Genomic DNA, 17992 nt, shown 5'->3' on the forward strand with positions numbered 1-17992 from the left:
TAATGTACTCCAACACACATGTACTCCAACACACATGTTGGAGAACCGTGCGGGAGGGAGACAGCGCACAACCCTGTCGCACTCCGAGCACGATTCTAAACCATTTCGTCAATAGCGCATCCCATGCATCGCCCATTGTGTAGCCTGCCTTTGTGTTTATATGGGTGAATTATCAAACAATCGGCTGCATCACGTAGAGTAGAAACGCAGCAAGTCAAGGTGAATTGTGTTGTATACCGTATTTGGACATGGGATCGTGGTTGGATTGTGGACAGTAGCTCACGTGATTCTGGACCAGCTTTGTCTCATCTGACATAGGACCCAACATAAATACATACATACCATAATAAAACTAATCCTTATTTTATCTGTTACAGAATCACGGATTCATCCAATACAGAACCCTTGACTTATACGATTTAAGAACCGTCAACCCATCGGATAGAGAATTCTGGGGTCAATTTAGTCTCTTAGTTCAGCTTGTAGGTGTTGATGAATTTCACTCACTTCAGTGTCCAAACTGTAAATCTTTTCATCGATTGATATATTCACTATAGCTAAGCTTCACTCGATTATGAAATTCAGTCTTGGTTGCAACTCGATTATATATGTGTATACACGCACACAACCTCGCCAACACAAATCTTCATGAAATATTCCGTGCCTTATTCTGTTACATCAAAATCGCGTGTGAAGCCAAACTAATTTGTACAAGAGCCTGTTGTGTTATTGCTGTTATAACTGTACAGTATTTTTTCTTATTATTGTGTTCTTGGTTTTGTTCAATATTAGTTTAGCACTCTCAAAGTCTCAATTGTTTAAAGCTAATTTCCTTTTTCTTCGTTTTTTTGTTTCATTTGATGTTTGTTTGGCTCTTCGTGATTCTTCCTAGTAACTTTGTATTTTTCAAGGTGAGCCAAAAATAATTGATACGGACCATATAAGTTAAATTTTTTTCACGGTATCTGTGTGATTGCTCACACGTTATCTGTTCTGTATTATCACAATTATAATTGTGACTGTTATTGCAAAAACCCAAGAACCAGGGCCTCGGTGCCAATAAAAAAAACACAAACAACAGTAGTGCGTTTATGCGAACGCCCGTTCATTTATAAATCGTGGCATAATACTGTGGTTGCTGAATGTATTTATGTTTGTAATTTTTTTAATTTATTTCTTACACGCAAAAAAAAAGTATGACATTTTTTTTTGGATCGCGGCCCCAAATTTGTGTACTGTATGTCAAAATAAAAATACGAATACCAAAGTGCCAAAGCTTGTTAATAAAATAAAATAAAATGTCTAAATATTTCATCCAAAGTGGATTTTCTTTTTGTATGCGCGTGTGGACAACATGACGACATAACGATTTTGACTTCCGTTTATTCGGGACCCCGGGGTCCCGCCATAAGGTTCATTAGCGAACCATTACAATTGGTCGTCACGGTCGTGAATAGAGTTCGAATTCATTGCTGCGCGATTTGACAGCGTAACAAACAGCGGCGGCTTTAAAGTGGAATACGAATCGACGAATTCATTAATCGTTACACCTCGAGAAATCCGCCTCGCTCCCAGCAAATGTAGATCATGAACGCGACGTATCTACTTAATTTGGCGATTGCTGCTGCGTTGGCAGTGGCGCACAAGCACACATGACAATGATTCGACAATTAAACGGAATCAGAATATTTATACTGGAGGGAAAAAACATCGGATGAGCGATAAATCTCTTTTTCTACAGATGTCCAGGAGGGGCACGGGGTCAAAACGTTACAACAACGAACAGGACAAAACACAACAGGAGTGCAAAGCATATGAAATGTAAACAAATCACTTAAAATATACACTCTTTAGTTCTTTCGGTAAAGTCACGTAGGTATAAAAAAAATACTGGTAGGAACATCCTGGTTACACCAGCCCACAGGGGATTATTGCGTCCGTCCGTCGTGCAGGAAGGAGCTGGGTGGGGAGGGAGGGGCTGGGTGGGGAGGGGAGGGGCTGGGTGGGGAGGGAGGGGCTGGGTGAGGAAGGAGGGGCTGGGTGGGGAGGGGAGGGGCTGGGTGGGGAGGGAGGGGCTGGGTGGGGAGGGGCTGGTCACCCCGTGGTGCCCTTATAAAAATCAACGTTTAACCTACTCACGCCGGCTTGTGCCCTCCCTCGCAGTCGGGCATATTTGCGGAATACACCACGCCGCCGTTGACCCTGCCCATTGACTGAGCAACCCAACGTTCCTACCAGCTCCCTCCGCAGGAATGTGTTAGATCACGACGTTTCGATCACAACACAAGCAAGACAACTGTGGTTGTCTCACCTGATGACGATTGCTTGTGTAGCGATCGAAACGTCGTAATCTATTATTTTTTCTACCTACGTGACTTTACCGAAATAACCAAAGAGTATGGATTCCTGCAGTCACGAAAGCTTCAAATCTAGATAAAAAGATAAACGTAAATAAAAATTACATTTTCTATCTCACCAGGTGAAGCCCATTGAACTATTTTTCAGAAGCGACTTGGCCACAAATGATCGCTGAACGAATTGGGCTATCACGTGGAAACACATTCGTCAATAACACGGTGGCCTTAAAATAATAATAAAGTCATGAATCTTCTTTGCGCATGTCCTGTGAGGAAGGGCCATTGCCTGAAACGTCGCCTATGTTACGTTGTTGACGGGTGTGACAGATTACAACACCCATCCCCGGCGTTTAACAGAACTCTCCTTTTTTGTATTTGGGTTGTCACCAACACTGGGTTAAACAACATGCGCAGTGTCGTTCTCTTCTAGCGTGTGACCTTTAGCATGTGCACCTGTTGTTGTCTTTTAGCCCCGCCCCCCCCCCCCAATACGTTCCATTCATTGGCTACCACACTCAGATAAGCTCCTCCCCCCCTCCTCCCCCCCCTCCTCCCCCCCTTAACTTGTATTTAAGAACTTGTATCTTGGAATGTTTTGCCTCACTTGATACAGTAAATCTAGCTGTGACGGTCCCACCTGATGACGGAGACTTGTGTTGCCTCCGAAACGTCGTGATTTATTATTTTATTTTATTTATATTATTACTTTTATTAATTTTAGTTTTGTCTTTTACCTACGTGACTTTACCGAAAAAACCTAAGAGTAGATTACCACACCGACCAATCGCCGCACACGCGGGCGCGAAGATTAACATATCATACTCTTAGTTCTTTCGGTAAAGTCACGTAGGTAAAAAATGAAATTAAAATTAATAAAAAATAATAAAAACAATAAAATCACGACGTTTCGGAGGCAACACAAGCTTCCGTCTTCAGGTGAAACTGTCACAGCAAAATATCTGTATCAAGTGAAGAGAAGACCCAAGAGGTACGACCTTATATAGTGAAAGCTTCAAATCTAGAATTAACATATCATTATTAACATACTTAAATCGGGCACGGGTGGAGGAAGGGGTACGATTAACATAATACATATAATTAACATAAATTATTGAGATAAGCCAATCAAATAACGGCTCGCGCACGCGGAAGTCGGGGGGGGGCAGAGGGCGCTCCCGTCGTGCCCCGCGCTTCCGCCCGCCATTTAGCACGCGTGGGGCGCGCGCGCTTATCAGCGGTGCTGAACACAATTTTTTGGTTAATATACGTCAAGTGTATTCATATTTAGATTATTTTCTTCAGCTCTCGAGCAGCAAGAACACCCCGCGTGCGGTCATGGCGTACCGCGGGCAGCCCAAGGTGCAGAAGGTGATGGTGCAGCCGATCGTATCCTCTTCGTTTTGGCACGCCCGCTCAAGGCGAACGCAGGCTTCGGCGGGAGGGAACAGGCCTCCGCGGCGTTTTCGACCGAATTTTCCGTCTTTGTGGCAACAAGTTGTGGTGCTGTTGCCGCGTCTAGAGTGCGCGTTTCGTGCGACAAGTCGGGGATCCATTGTTGGAGGTTTTTTTGTTGGTAGATGCGCTCGCCTGCCCGTTCGGTGCGTCGCGAGTTGCGCGTTAACAATGGGAAGAGGTTGACGCGGAGGTTATCGCAACGGGCTCATGCCACAGGCGTGTGTACAACGCTACACTTTCGAGACCCGAAACGTCGTGACTTAGACGTGTCGAAGTACAAACACCCGCATCTAGAACATCGACAGACCCGACTGCGTGTATCTCCGTAACTGGAATGGCAAAGACGAGTTGCAGTGGGACTGTCCACGCAACACAAACTGAACCTTGTAAGCCAATTTACGGTGGGACGTTTTTGTGGTGTTTGCATGTTGGCCACATGTACGTGTGGTTAATGCAGACTTGATCGTTGCAAAAAGTGTTTGAACATCTTAACAACTGTTTTGTTGTCAGAAGAGTAAAACCTATTATATTTTAAAAATACAATTAGATTGCGCTCCTTCCACGGGAAGAGCAAAACTTAACGAACCACCCTCCTGAATCGCTCGCAAGCTTTGGCATTTGGCTTCTGAACACATTGCCTTACGCAATACAATATACTGGTGGTGAGTACTAAAACCTTCTCCGACCCCTCATAGCCTTTACCAACCAAGCCGTAATCTCGACCTACGGCGTGGGAAGATCTTAAACCGGCATTGGGTTGCCAAGCGTGATTACAACGCACCGACTGAATGTAACTTCTCGTCGCTCCAGCTGCGTGGCTTGTGTTACTGGGTTGCCGATGCAATTGGTACCGTTTATTGCACAAACAGCTTCGATAATGGGTATAGTCAAAACAAAGACGTTGGGTGAGCAATGCATTTGATTGAATTTTTTATTTCTTTTGAAATGCCGCTGTTTCGTATGATCCCATACCCCCCATGACCAAGCAGCACGTGGGGAAATCCTCATTCACCAGTTGGCTTGACGAGAGCTGTACATAGGCACACGGAAGTAGTACTTGACGCCCAGATGACCAGCATTAAGCATGTTCTTACTGGACAAAGTTAATTCTCCCGGTTCCAACGATCGTGGGGCAGTGCTCAGATGTGTTGGTGGTTAAGCGGTGGAATTTTGGGCGATATTACTGAAGTTCGTTTTACCAACCCGGGGGAGTTGACGAATATAATCTAAACCCTTGAAACATTAACAGTTGCAAACGTCATCTGAACTCAGATATTTCGTGAAATGTCATTTGTTTATTTGTAAAGTTTTTTTATGATACCAATAATCTTGTTTATGGTTTAAGCCCTAATGTTGGTGTTTTGAGACGATTCCTTGACTCACAGCTCTTCGCAGAATTTGATCTTCAGATATCTACAAAACGTAAGTAATTCCATTCCAGTGTTCTTTTCATTCATGGCGTGGGGCTGTCTGCAACAAAACCACAGCCCCCTCTGCTCACTCATTCGTGCTCATGTGTCATGTGATCACCACCCTTACCATTGTTGATCTATTGTTAAAGCATCTTATATTGACTTTGATAGAGGTGTGTTGATGTCGGTGCTATTCCTTATAATCGGTCTCCATCGGCCATCATCCCTGCTAGAGGCAGATCCTGGCCACGATTTAAAACTATGAATCTAGCTTGCGTATGCACAATAATCTATCTCTTCCTGTTTAACTATAATTCCACCCACGCTTCTATCCATGTTACTTTGTGCACGTTTTAGCTTTTTGTTAATTGTCATTGTCCATGTTTTTAATTAATATGTCACGGCCAGTATTGCATACGACCACAGTGTCTGCTCCTGGAGCACCGTCTAACTTGTGTCTCGTGTTTTGCACGGCAGAGGTCCCGGATACAGATCTGGCTGTACGAGCAGGTCAACATGAGGATCGAGGGCTGCATTATTGTAAGAGGGAACTGCTTTACGAGCTTATTCTGATAAAATATATCCCTTAAGCAAATACTTGTGAGCATGACACATATAACATGAACAATTATACGTACATGCAGAAGTGTCTCATCGTTTCAGCTGGTGGTCCTGAGTCTTTGGTGTAAATTCCACATGCCTGTGGTGGTGGTGGTCAGGCTCTATGGGATAACCACATTTGACTCCCACACAGTGGCACTAATTTAATTATCTCGAGCCGAGACATTCTGAATGTGGGTTCCATTACCAGCTCGTTTAAATCGTTTTTACTTTAAAGTTCCCTTCATGTTAATAAAATGAATACAGGTTTATGAACTAAAAAACACTTAACTGTTATGTAGCTGACCACTGCTTTAACAACATTAACACCCGGCTAGGTAAAGTAAAACGGTACTATTTACGTATCACATGGTTAAAGGAAAAAACGCAACATCTATGCCTGCACATAGTGCAAGGCAATGCTCATTTCAATTGGAAGCTGAGGCTGTGGTAGAAATTCCATATTTGTATGGCACCTGCTAATGTTTAAGATAAAGGACTTAGCTTTATCATTTAAGGTAGCCGGAGCCCTAAAAGCAATTGCTACAAAACTTACCATACAGCCTCCGTTACCATACGGCTTCAGTTTGGTGTTTTAACATCTTAACACCTAAATTTTGATTTAAAGCTTTCGTGGCTGTAGGGATTCATATTCTTGGTTCTTTCGATAAAGTCACGTTACCGAAAAAACCAAGAATATATATCTTAACACCTGTTTATTGCCACAAAGGGTAAAACCTATTATATTTTGATACTAGCAAGGGAGGTCCCCTGATGTTCCATATTGCAATTAGCACACTACATTACAACGTGTATATGTGTGTGTAAACGTACATCTAACGTCACGTGACCGAGACGCCCACCCCGCAACTTGCAGTCGTATCGGAACGGGAAAGGGGTTAACTGGTTTGCCAGCCTGTGTGTTTTTCGGGCGCGCCGCTGACGGAGGTGTGCCGTGTCGCACAGGGCTTTGACGAGTACATGAACCTGGTGCTGGATGACGCCGAGGAGATCCACATGAAGACGAAAGCGCGCAAACCCCTCGGTCGGTCGCCCTCTCCGCACTTCGAGCTGTTCTCGCTGTTCCTAGCGCTCCTGTCGTCTTCGTCTTATCATCATCGTTGTCGACCTCCTCCTACCTGTGCGGTGCTCGATATTTATCACCGTCATTCTATCCTGAAGTTCCTCATTTCCATTGTCTCGTTTTCTTATCAGATGCTCTCATTGACCTGTCTGTTATTTATTGGTCCGCTGTGTATTGTACTTGTTCTTCTTTGCATGACCACCTCTTCCTTTCTCGTGCTGTTTTACTCCTGTTATTTTTAGCCTATTTTTATCCACAGTCACCATTAACATTTTCTGGTCAATCTGGCTTTTCACTGACTTTGCTTTGTCTCTTAATATTGTGTGTATGCTTTTTGTTATATTTGTTTACCTATTCCTTGCTACGTGATCTCAACAATTTTATTGTACTCATTTCCCTCTTCATCTTCCTTGTGTCTTTCATTAAATTCCTCTTTGTTACCCATACCATCTTGACATTATCTTTTGACAAACAGGATGTCGGTGCGCTCTGCTATGTTCATTTGTCTTACAGGCACATTTCAAATGTAACTTGTAGTTGTACGCGGAAGTTGGTTGGTGATGCGTGCATTGCTGACACGTGCGCGCGCTCTGTGTCGTTGCTGTGTTTCAGGGCGCCTAATGCTGAAAGGAGACAACATCACGCTGATCCAGAGCGTGGCTGGATGAAACTCGGCGCTACTGAAACCACCATGCAACCACGCACATCGCACCCACCCACTCCATGCCCACCGCCACAACACCGCTCGCCACAATCGCCGCACACGCACCCACCTATTACGCATCTTCAACTCGCCAACTTTACGCACTGATTACGCATCCCTCGGCACACCTGCATCACTCGCCATACGAACCTTTGCGCTGCTTGCCTCCAAAATTTAAAATCCACCCTCACTGTACTAAATCCATGCCTACTTTCAGACTACATCTAAGTTGCTCATCCTCACTACATCAAATCTCACCATACGGTCACAAGTCAGCCTCGACTGCAACTGCAATCGACCTCATCACTTGCTTTGAGCTCACTGAGCATGCCGCTCGTCATATTTTCTACAGCGCACCCACCATCGCCAAACACCACATCGCGCATTCATCTCACTGAGAGCCGGCTCGCCCCATTCCCACACGCCCCACGACCCTATTTTGAGTTTTACATCCACCGCGAGTCTGCGTTTCCATTAGATGGATTTTGTACACGTTCCGTCAGTCCTTGTGTGTATGCGAGCCACTGGTGTGCGTTGGGAAGTCCACAGTTCGCCAGGCGGTGCGTTTTCAATTAAACTTTAATTTTTAGGGTTGTATTACACGTGTGTCGTGATGTTCCCATTGATGGTTGAGAAGTCGAAGGGACGGAGTTGCAGTCAAAGGAGGGAACGTCTTGAGAATGCATCGCCTTAAGAGACATCTCGAGGGATGGTGACCACAGCAGTGGATAGGTTATGCCTGATGAATAGATCGTGACATTCACTGTTAAGATGTATGTACACCTCGGACATTTGTCGCTGCATCGAGTATCATGGCAGGGTTGCAAATCCCGACAGTGCTATTGGAATCTACTGGCCCCTTTTAGATTAACGTTGCAGTATTGGGATGGTAAATACTTTGTTGACGGCCCATAGGTGAACATGGCAGTACAGTATTGAATACCATGATTGTGAGTTTGGTTTAAGACCGGACTGTTTGTACAATCCCATGGCATTGCATGCAAACATTTACGATCGCATTTCAAAATCTGCTATGCTACCCTTGAAGTTCTCTCTAATACCGGGCTGATTGGGTGGCACAATGGCCAGCACCAGACACGAGTGATATCTGAACTGTTGCTCGGGCCCCACCAACCCGCTTTTGGCCCGCGTGGTGAAATGGTGTGGGGATACTGGTCAGCGGTTGGTTGAAAGGGCTGTAAATTATACATTGCTGTTGAAATCTGAAACGCCAGCAATAGGGTGGATGTGCGACGTCTCGCGGGGACATTGCTGCTGAGTGCCATACACAAAACTTGTGATGGTTTCAGAATGCTTCGGAAAATGCTGTGACCTTGTCAATACGTATACAATACGTAAATTGACAACTCGCCCGCCCTGCAAGTGCAGCGGATGTAGTGCCTGGCTCGCAGTCTGGTTAAAAATATTGTCAGAAGACCGCTCGCTCTCTACTCGTCGCCATGCCCGCATCATCACAACCAGCCCTGAACTGCCAGGCTCCAATGAAAAGTTTTTTGAGTGGAAATTGTCCCACACCATCTGCAATGTGTGCACGCGCAACACTTTTGCCAATCCAGGATTTAGGGTGGGTGCGCAAATTTGTATTGTTTGGTTCCACGTACCAAGAATATTTTACAACTCCCATTAGCACGGTTGGTCACATACGGTGCGAGCCAAGTTTTACATACAACTGACCGAACCAGAGTGAATTCTTAGCGGCATATCGCCATTACAGTGACTGATGCACGCCTCTTGTTCTTGCAGGTGGTGGTTAGGGGTGGGCGGGGGGGGCGATCCCTCCCATTAACTCCACAGTAACAAGGGGAGTCTCGGCCGTGACAAATTTGCTCCGTTAACCATTGTGTGGCCCCGAGCCCTAAATCCGTTAACTGCTGCCATGTGGCCACACGCCTCGCTCCCTGCGCGTCTCTGATAAAGCCCCTGAGCGATTTGCCCGCCGCGTCACGTTTTGTTCCGTACCAGAGCGAGGCAATTTGACAGCAGGACGTGGCGCGCAATGTCGAGTGGTTGGTTGGTTGATCGCGTCTCCGCCGAGGCTGCGCGCCAAGAGGTGTCGCGGGCGGCGGTGGTGGTGGAGAAATCATTTTGTTACGCTACAGAGAACCAAAAAATGAAAAAAAAAACAAGATTCTGCACTGAAGGTGTCGTCAAAAACAGGTATCCACTTGCTCCGGGCAAAGGGCCCAAACGCGCCCCTATCCACTGGTCGAACTGTGAATGTAGATGTCCCGGGTACGAATCCTATTCGTCCTGCTTGTTGCCCATATTGGCTGCCCTCTGGAAACATCGTATAGCGTAGGTATAGGAAGTGGCCGTATTACACTTTATTTTACCAGGTAAAGCCCACTGAGCCGAGATAGCTCTTTTTCAGAAGCGACCTGGCCACGAATGATAGCTCAACGAAGTGCCTTATGTGGACATTTATTGCAGCGAAATACTCTGAAACGCACGTTGCTTCTAAATGTTGAGGAAAAAACCGGAGGACCCGGAGATAAATCCACGGGGAGAAGAATGCAAACTAACAATGCAGTGGGCAGCCAACGCAGCGCGTGCACGCGGTGGAAGAGGGCATCTACCGTGGAGATGGAGTGGTGAATTGGGCTCTTGTGCAGGTAGTCATGCGGATTGTTACAAGGCCCCCGACAGAACGGGCGAGGGGATCGGAGAGGCCTTCAACCAGCAGTGGAGTAATCGTGCCTGATGATGGTTCATTCGTAAAAATAAATATTGTTTGATTTTACAAGTTCGTCCAAGAGGTGTGCATAAGATAATTGTTTTTTTACCCTTCTATCTGGCAACAAAACTGACACCTTTTTTACAAGGAGTCATGTTTGCATAGACCACAATACCTGCAGTCATAATGCAAACAAAAAACATAACTGATAATGTATGCACTGTCCTTGAAGTTGATTGGTCCACACCCGACAGTGCATACATTATCAGAGTTATGTTTTTTGTTTGCATTATGACTGCAGGTATTGTGGTCTATGCAAACATGACTCCTTGTAAAAAAAGGTGTCAGTTTTGTTGCCAGATAGAAGGGTAAAAAACCAATTATATTTTTTACTGGCAAATGAGGTCCCAAAGGTGTGCATAACTTGGGGAGTTTGAATGTTGTGATCACTAGAGGGCAGCGCGTTCTACGGATGTTGGTGGGTTTGTGTCAAACTACAATCGTTTATAACCGCTCACTCTGACACTGCTCAGCGGATATCCCCCCCCTCCCAAACACTCATCACGCTCACCTGACACTCACCTGACATCACACGGAGGGTGACGTGGGCCGAGCGAGTAGCGCGTTCGCCGCTTGTTGCAAAGCTTCACGGTTCGGAGTGCAGTCATCACCAGTGGACGTTAAAGAGTAGGCCATCGTGTGGCCGCCGTCAGGGTCGAAATTTGGCAAATTCGAAATTATTCAGTTTGGGTTAATCATACAGCAACAATAACCCCCCCACCTCCTGGCAGACTAATGCCCTCAGGTCATCCTGGACTCTTGAATTCTCACGTGGTTGAACAGAATAAACTTGAAAATTCACCAGGCACCAGAGACGCTTTACATCACCAACCACCACCCATGAGACGCCAGTCGTCATTCACCCAACACTCTCCACTCACCTGACACGTTCATCGAACTCTTAGAGAGGTTCACACTCGACACCCCCACCCCCCACTAAGAGACCAAGCCACTCCGCCCACGGTGTGTCTCTGACGGATGTCCCCTCGCTGTCATCAGCGATGTGGCTCTCCCAGTTGTAAACGCAACCGGCCCGCGCACACCTGCACAAAAGTTTGTGCCCGATCCCACCATTCGCCCCGTCCTGCCGCCCCTGTCAAACGTTGTCACGACGTTGCGCGCGCGAGAGAATGTGTGTGGGTGTATTTGGGCATCAATAAAACATAAACTTGTCTTTTTTATGTTTATATAATTTAATGTTTTTTTTTGTCTCGCCCCTGAAATTCGTTCCCGATTTGTGATATCATGCCACGGGCAGAAGTGGCCATTCAAATCTCTCTCGCAGAGCAGTGCAGCCCTTCGTGGTTTGAAGAGAATGACCCGCAGAACAAGATATCAGAGAGCTACCACTGATGTCCCGAGAAGTGACCACGGGGTCCAAGAAGCAGGTGGCAAAGCTCTTTCTAGATTTGAAGTTTTCGTGACTGCAAGGATTCATATTCTTAGGTTTTTTCGGTAAAGTCACGTAGGTAAAAAAATTAAAATTAATAAAAGTAAAATAATAAAATAAAAATCACGACGTTTCGGAGGCAACACAAGCTTCCGTCTTCCCCACTCCCCCACCCCGTTCTGACACTGAAGAGTCATGTTCATCGCACACGACAAGACAATTTCCCATTCTCGGAGCTTAATCACAAGCGGCTGCCGAGTCACCGGGACACCTCAGAGAGATCGGTTAAGAATAATAAACAAGAACTAATTCACGAGCTCACCTCTCACTCGAAGAAACAACTCGCATGCGAGATGAAATGTTTAATTGAAAACAGCTTTTTTTTTGCTTTACATTATTAGACATATCGTCTTCTCAGGTCTGCCTAGCATATGTTACACAGTGCAGGATTGGATGTCCGTCCGTGTTTGCAATTACCATAGACCAGGAAGGGGTGGCCAAACTTCCTACCCCAATGATCCGCAAAGCGACATCCACGTTCACATGGCCGGGAGCCGCGAGACTCTGAGCGGGTGATGCGTTGCGGTCAAACGATTGGCTGGCTGTGGAGTTTAGAAATCTGCGGGAGCACCCCGGCAGAGTAGAGGACTCATGTCTGGCTGCCCTGCCAGGGCCGAGTGCACTCCGACCGCTTCCGCCGATTTTTTTTATTGTTTCAAATAAAGTCACTTTTCATGCCACCCCATGCGCCCTAGGAGTTGTCTCCCTGCATTAACGAGTGTTGGAGCGGCATATATTTCAATTGACAGTTGAGGAAATGCCACATTCCCATGGCAAGGGAGAGTTTATAGATAGTCCTGTTGATATCTCACAAAGTGGTACGAATTTTATTCACTCCGGAGTAATGATGGATTGTGACGGTATCTGAACGGAACTTGAACTCGGTATCTTCTTTATACAGCAAAAAATAAGGTAACGAAAGGTTACCGCCCATTGCCAATCCGCTTGGTAAGTGGATTGCCTCGCCGTGTCAGTCATGCGGTTTGTTTGGGCCACGTTTCACCACTCTGGGTAATGTGGATTGGTGCAGGAGCGGGGGGCTAAGACTGGCTCAGATATCACTCACCACTGATGTCAGCCGTGACCAGAAATGAAACTGAGGCGACGAATAGTGTAGTCCGCTAACCACTGCACCACCGCTCCACCCCAACAATCAATTATTCACAGGTAAGTCATAACCTGGGGTTGACTCAGCCACCACCATCACCATCATCCCTTTGGGGTGAATACATATTTTTTTTAATATTCACTTAAACTACTTAAAATGAATTAATGAAGGTGCCCAGTTTTGGAAGGGCGTTGCCCCCCCTCCCTTGCCCCCCCCCCCGCAAACTCCGCCCATGGCAAGAGTAATTGTTCTTTGGAGCCATCGGCTGCTCCTTGCCATATGAACGTGGAGTTTACACCATTGGCTCAGTACTGGCAACACAGATGAGCACTGCCCAGTGCTCTACTTGAAGAAAGAGAGACGGTTGACATTTTGACTGACCAGCTTTTGTGGTTTTCTTTTATCACGACGATTTCTGTCAGCACGATCATACAAAAGAAAGAACTTGAAGTCTAACAATGGCTGAGTCACAAATTAGATTTAAGGCGCTTTTTTTTCCTCTCTCGTTATTATCAGGGAGTTAACGCCGCTTTGGCGAGATGCATAATACGCAGGTGCGGTGTTGAGTGTCTGAGACGCGTGCTGACGAATGCCGTTCAAGCTTAAAAACTCAACGAGATTGACAGCGCCGGGAGACGTGGGAGCATTTCACCCTCATTGAGACACATCGGCAGGTACACCTCAGCTAATTAAACAAACTAAACAAACTTTTGCTTCTATATTTTACTCGGTAAGGCCCACTGAGCTATGCAGCATTTTTTTTCAGAAGCGACCTGGCCACAATTGATTGCGCAACCAATTGGCTTAACCGCGTGGGCATTTATAGCAGCCAAAATACTCTAAACGCGTGATGTTTATTCTAAATGTGGAGGGGGAAAACCCAGAGGACCCGAAGAAAAATCCACGCAACCACGGGGTTCGGGATTGAACCCACGACCTCCTGTGCGACAGGCCGAGGTCGTTAGCATCTCGCCACGGTGGTGCCCCAATCTGCTGCCACTTTCAGGGTCTCCTCACTCATGAACTCTTGGGACTTCTTCTTCGTCGACTGCAGACCTCTTAGCATTCTGTAGTTGAGTTTAGCTCACTGCTCTTCTATTCCTGCGTTCGGCAATTTGTTCGGGAGCTAAGTGACAATGTGGAGGGTCTGCTAGCCAAGCCGAGAGGACTTCAGGAGAGAGTTTGTGTCGTTTTGCTATTCCTCCTCCTCCGTTGAAGGAGTGCAGATCGCAGTGGATTCACTGCGTGGTCCAAAGTTTCGATTGCATGTTCACAATCGCACTGTTGCGGCTTGTGCCTTTCATTTACCATTTAAACTCACCGATCAGCCAAAATTGTTATGAAGACCCATATAAATACTGAGCAGGCTGTAGCTGGGCACGGCTTGCTGATGAGCCCTGATGAAGGTGAATGTAAGTGAATTGCTGCCACATCTCCCATACTGCCTAACATTCGTCAAAAGCTTGGCGGCCGAAACGTTGAACAGGATTCGCCAGCGAATAAAACCGAACATTGACATCTGAAAGTTCGTTTTCATTTGTTTGTTATTCTCGCCTAAGCAGCATTAACACAATTGATCAAACAGTATTTACATATTCACATTGACACGTGTAAATATATATATACAGACACATGCGCACACATTCAGCTTTACAGCCTATTATACCCCATTTCTCCCACTGGTGCATCCGAGCCAAACTAGTGCAGGTCCATCATGGTATGGGGTGCTTTTCCACTGGTCAGTCCGTGAGCCGAGCCAGAAGCAAACGGTGATATCCCAGCCTCACGAGACGTTTCAATCGGGCTCTGGGTAAAAACTTGGCCACGGGGAGAGGGGACTAACGTCGGGTTCATCGCGTGTGGCGACATCAGACCAGCACGTTGACCACGTTGAGTTGCGCTTGCACCCGAGTCAAGAGCCGCATGGCTCACAGGGCTCCACCTAATTAATGAAACTGAAACCAAAAGGTTTCCATTTGGTGTTTTAACATCGTAACACAACTGTTTTATTGCCAGAAATGGTAAAACCTATTCTTCAAGGTCAGCATGCTGTGTTTAGTTTTGTTGTCCTTCCCATGCACCTACGATTAGAACGGCTGGATACGTACGGTGCAAAAGAAGTTCAACATGCATACACACACACACGGGGCCACCGCGCCATGTACACGTGTCCCGGCTGGTTTGTTTGCGAGCGAGACGTCACCGGCACGGCACGGCTCGGCTTCTGCAGTGGACAAATCAACACGGCGCCTTCCTGTGCTGTCCCGGACTGGGTTGGTTCGGCACGACCCTGGCACGGCTCAGTTTAGTGCAGTGGAAAAGGGATATAAGGCGCACGCACTCACACACGCTCACCCATCATGCGCCATGCATTATTACCCCTCAACGCACAACTCTATAATTTCAAAAGTGGGGTCAGGCAAAATGATGTCACAACAAGGTGTGTGATGGGGGGGCGGGTCAGGGGTCATGAGGAGGGCAGGTGAGTGGCAGGAGTCAGGGGGAGCTGCCCCAGGTGACATATGACGTCACCAGTGTGAAAGAGAGACGGTGGGGGGGTCATGAGGGGGGCAGGTGAGTGGGAGGAGTCAGGGGGAGCTGCCCCAGGTGACAGATGACGTTACCAGTGTGAAGGAGAGACAGGGGGGGGTCATGAGGGGGGCAGGTGAGTGGGAGGAGTCAGGGGAAGCTGCCCCAGGTGACATATGACGTCACCAGTGTGAAGGAGAGACACAGGGGGGGTCATGAGGGGGGCAGGAGAGTGGGAGGAGTCAGGGGGAGCTGCCCCAGGTGACATATGACGTCACCAGTGTGACGGAGAGACACGGGGGGGGGGGGGTCATGAGGGGGGCAGGAGGAGCCTCACGTGACAGATGAGGGGACAAGGGATCGGCAGTGAATCGGTGCGTGGAGGAGGCGGCTGGGGGGGGGGCACTGCGGTGCGTGGGGTGGTGGCACACGAGGAGGAGGGCGGCGGAGTGGGGGGCGTGCAGGGGAAGGGTTCAGCGGGTTCCCACCGCTGTGCGAGGAGGGACGCCGATTGTCGACGTTTAGACGCTGCGGCGGCCGAGACTCGAGTGCGCGCGTGCGACGCTTGCTAAGTCGGTGGGCCACGGCCGGCAAACGCGGCCTGAAAAAAGGCATCGCTCGGGGGCAATTACCGACGGCGGATCGGGATCAACGTGACGGACTAAAGAGGTCAACAAGAGCTGGTGGTTTGTTTGTTTTTGGGGTGGGGAGGGGGAGTGCGGGGGGAAGACTGCAAATTGATAATGAAATGTGATGCAATTCCTCTGCGGCCTGAAAGAAGAACGTTTCGTGTGGCCCCTCCATGGAATTTGGGACACTAAATGTGTGAAACAATGGCGGGAATTGATTTCGAAATGGAGGAGAGTAATGGCAAAGATTAGCATCTCCTGGAGCGTTCCGCGAGTTCTGTCACCGTGAGCCGCAACACACCCTCGCCCTCGCTCCCCCTCTGGCTCGCTCCCTCCCTGTCTGGCTCCCTCCCTCCCTGTCTGGCTCCCTCCCTGTCTGGCTCCCTCCCTGTCTGGCTCCCTCCCTCCCTGTCTGGCTCCCTCCCTGTCTGGCTCCCTCCCTGTCTGGCTCCCTCCCTCCCTGTCTGGCTCCCTCCCTGTCTGGCTCCCTCCCTGTCTGGCTCCCTCCCTGTCTGGCTCCCTCCCTGTCTGGCTCCCTCCCTGTCTGGCTCCCTCCCTCCCTGTCTGGCTCCCTCCCTGTCTGGCTCCCTCCCTGTCTGGCTCCCTCCCTGTCTGGCTCCCTCCCTGGCTCCCTCTCTGGCTCCCTCCCTCCCTGTCTGGCTCCCTCCCTCCCTGTCTGGCTCCCTCCCTGTCTGGCTCCCTCCCTCCCTGTCTGGCTCCCTCCCTGTCTGGCTCCCTCCCTGGCTCCCTCTCTGGCTCCCTCCCTCCCTGTCTGGCTCCCTCCCTCCCTGTCTGGCTCCCTCCCTGTCTGGCTCCCTCCCTCCCTGTCTGGCTCCCTCCCTGTCTGGCTCCCTCCCTGTCTGGCTCCCTCCCTGGCTCCCTCTCTGGCTCCCTCCCTCGCTCCCTGCCTCCCTGCCTCCCTGCCTCCCTCGCTCCCTGCCTCCCGCGCTCCCTCCCTCCGTGGTTCCCTCCCTCTCTGGCTCCCTCACCCTCTCGCTCGCATGCTCCCGTCATCAACACTCCTCCGCGTACGCTCATTGCCCGTGATGCGGTCACAACTTTCAGCCGAAGCCCGTTTCCGTTGCAACAAATGCATTCACGTCCCGGTGATATCCGAACGGCAAAAGCGGTCCTGCAGTTCGTTAAGCGCGACGAAAAATAAGGCTTCTTTGGAGGCACCGCATGCATGCCCCGGCCATCGTACACCCGAGTGGCAATTGATTAGACATCAAGAACGGCATTAATTGACGTGGCACGGTTCTAGAGAAGAGGTTGGCCAGATGTGGCAGAGGTGGACCTGATGATGAGTGGACTTGCCAGCACGTGGTACCGGCGGTCTCAAGATCGGCCTCTGCGGAGGAGGCTTTCGTTTAAAGATGTAAAACTTTTTTCGCACCGTTCGTTACCAACCGTGCTAACCGGAGATGCGGGAGAAGGACAACAAACTAAACACAAAAAGCAGTTCGAAAGAAATTCGTTTTCAATGGAGATGATTTAAAAGTGCTGTAGCTCCAGGGACTTCCTAATATCGGAAGGAAGAACGTTCCAGACGGCCGCGGAAGCGCATCTGAAAGCGCGCGACGCGATGGCCAGCCAAGAGCCGCTGCTGCTGCTGCTGTGCGGACGACCAGAGATGCTGACTGAGCGGCCGGTAGGCAGCTGTCTTCTGGAGACAACGGTCACGAGCAGGAGGAGAGACGCTCACGACAACGAGCGGAACGTCGTGCGGGTGAAATGGAGTTGAAAAACGTTGACACCGTGCAAAGCGCAGTCACACGAGTTACACGCTCGGAGCCCGCCCGGTGACTTCTCCTCGGCCAAGACTCGAGTGCACCTAGCCTGGCACACGCGCCGACGTTGACATCACAAACGGCGGCTGTTTGTGGTCGCAGCATGATTGGAGAGCGCTT

The 17992-nt window shown here is 48.6% G+C and overlaps 1 protein-coding gene across 1 annotated transcript; it reads left to right on the forward strand.

Moving 5' to 3' along the window:
- The first annotated feature begins 3493 nt into the window (after positions 1-3493).
- Positions 3494-8211, forward strand: SNRPE (small nuclear ribonucleoprotein polypeptide E). The gene is made up of 5 exons (XM_078594138.1): positions 3494-3743; positions 5208-5234; positions 5702-5764; positions 6791-6869; positions 7521-8211. Exons 1-5 carry the CDS (start codon positions 3693-3695, stop codon positions 7574-7576), a joined length of 276 nt encoding a protein of 91 aa, XP_078450264.1. The 5' UTR covers positions 3494-3692; the 3' UTR covers positions 7577-8211.
- Positions 8212-17992: the final 9781 nt, after the last annotated feature.

Source organism: Lampetra planeri, chromosome 5, assembly GCF_965212315.1.
Source record: "Lampetra planeri chromosome 5, kcLamPlan1.2.h2, whole genome shotgun sequence".
In the NCBI taxonomy this organism is placed as follows: domain Eukaryota; kingdom Metazoa; phylum Chordata; class Hyperoartia; order Petromyzontiformes; family Petromyzontidae; genus Lampetra; species Lampetra planeri.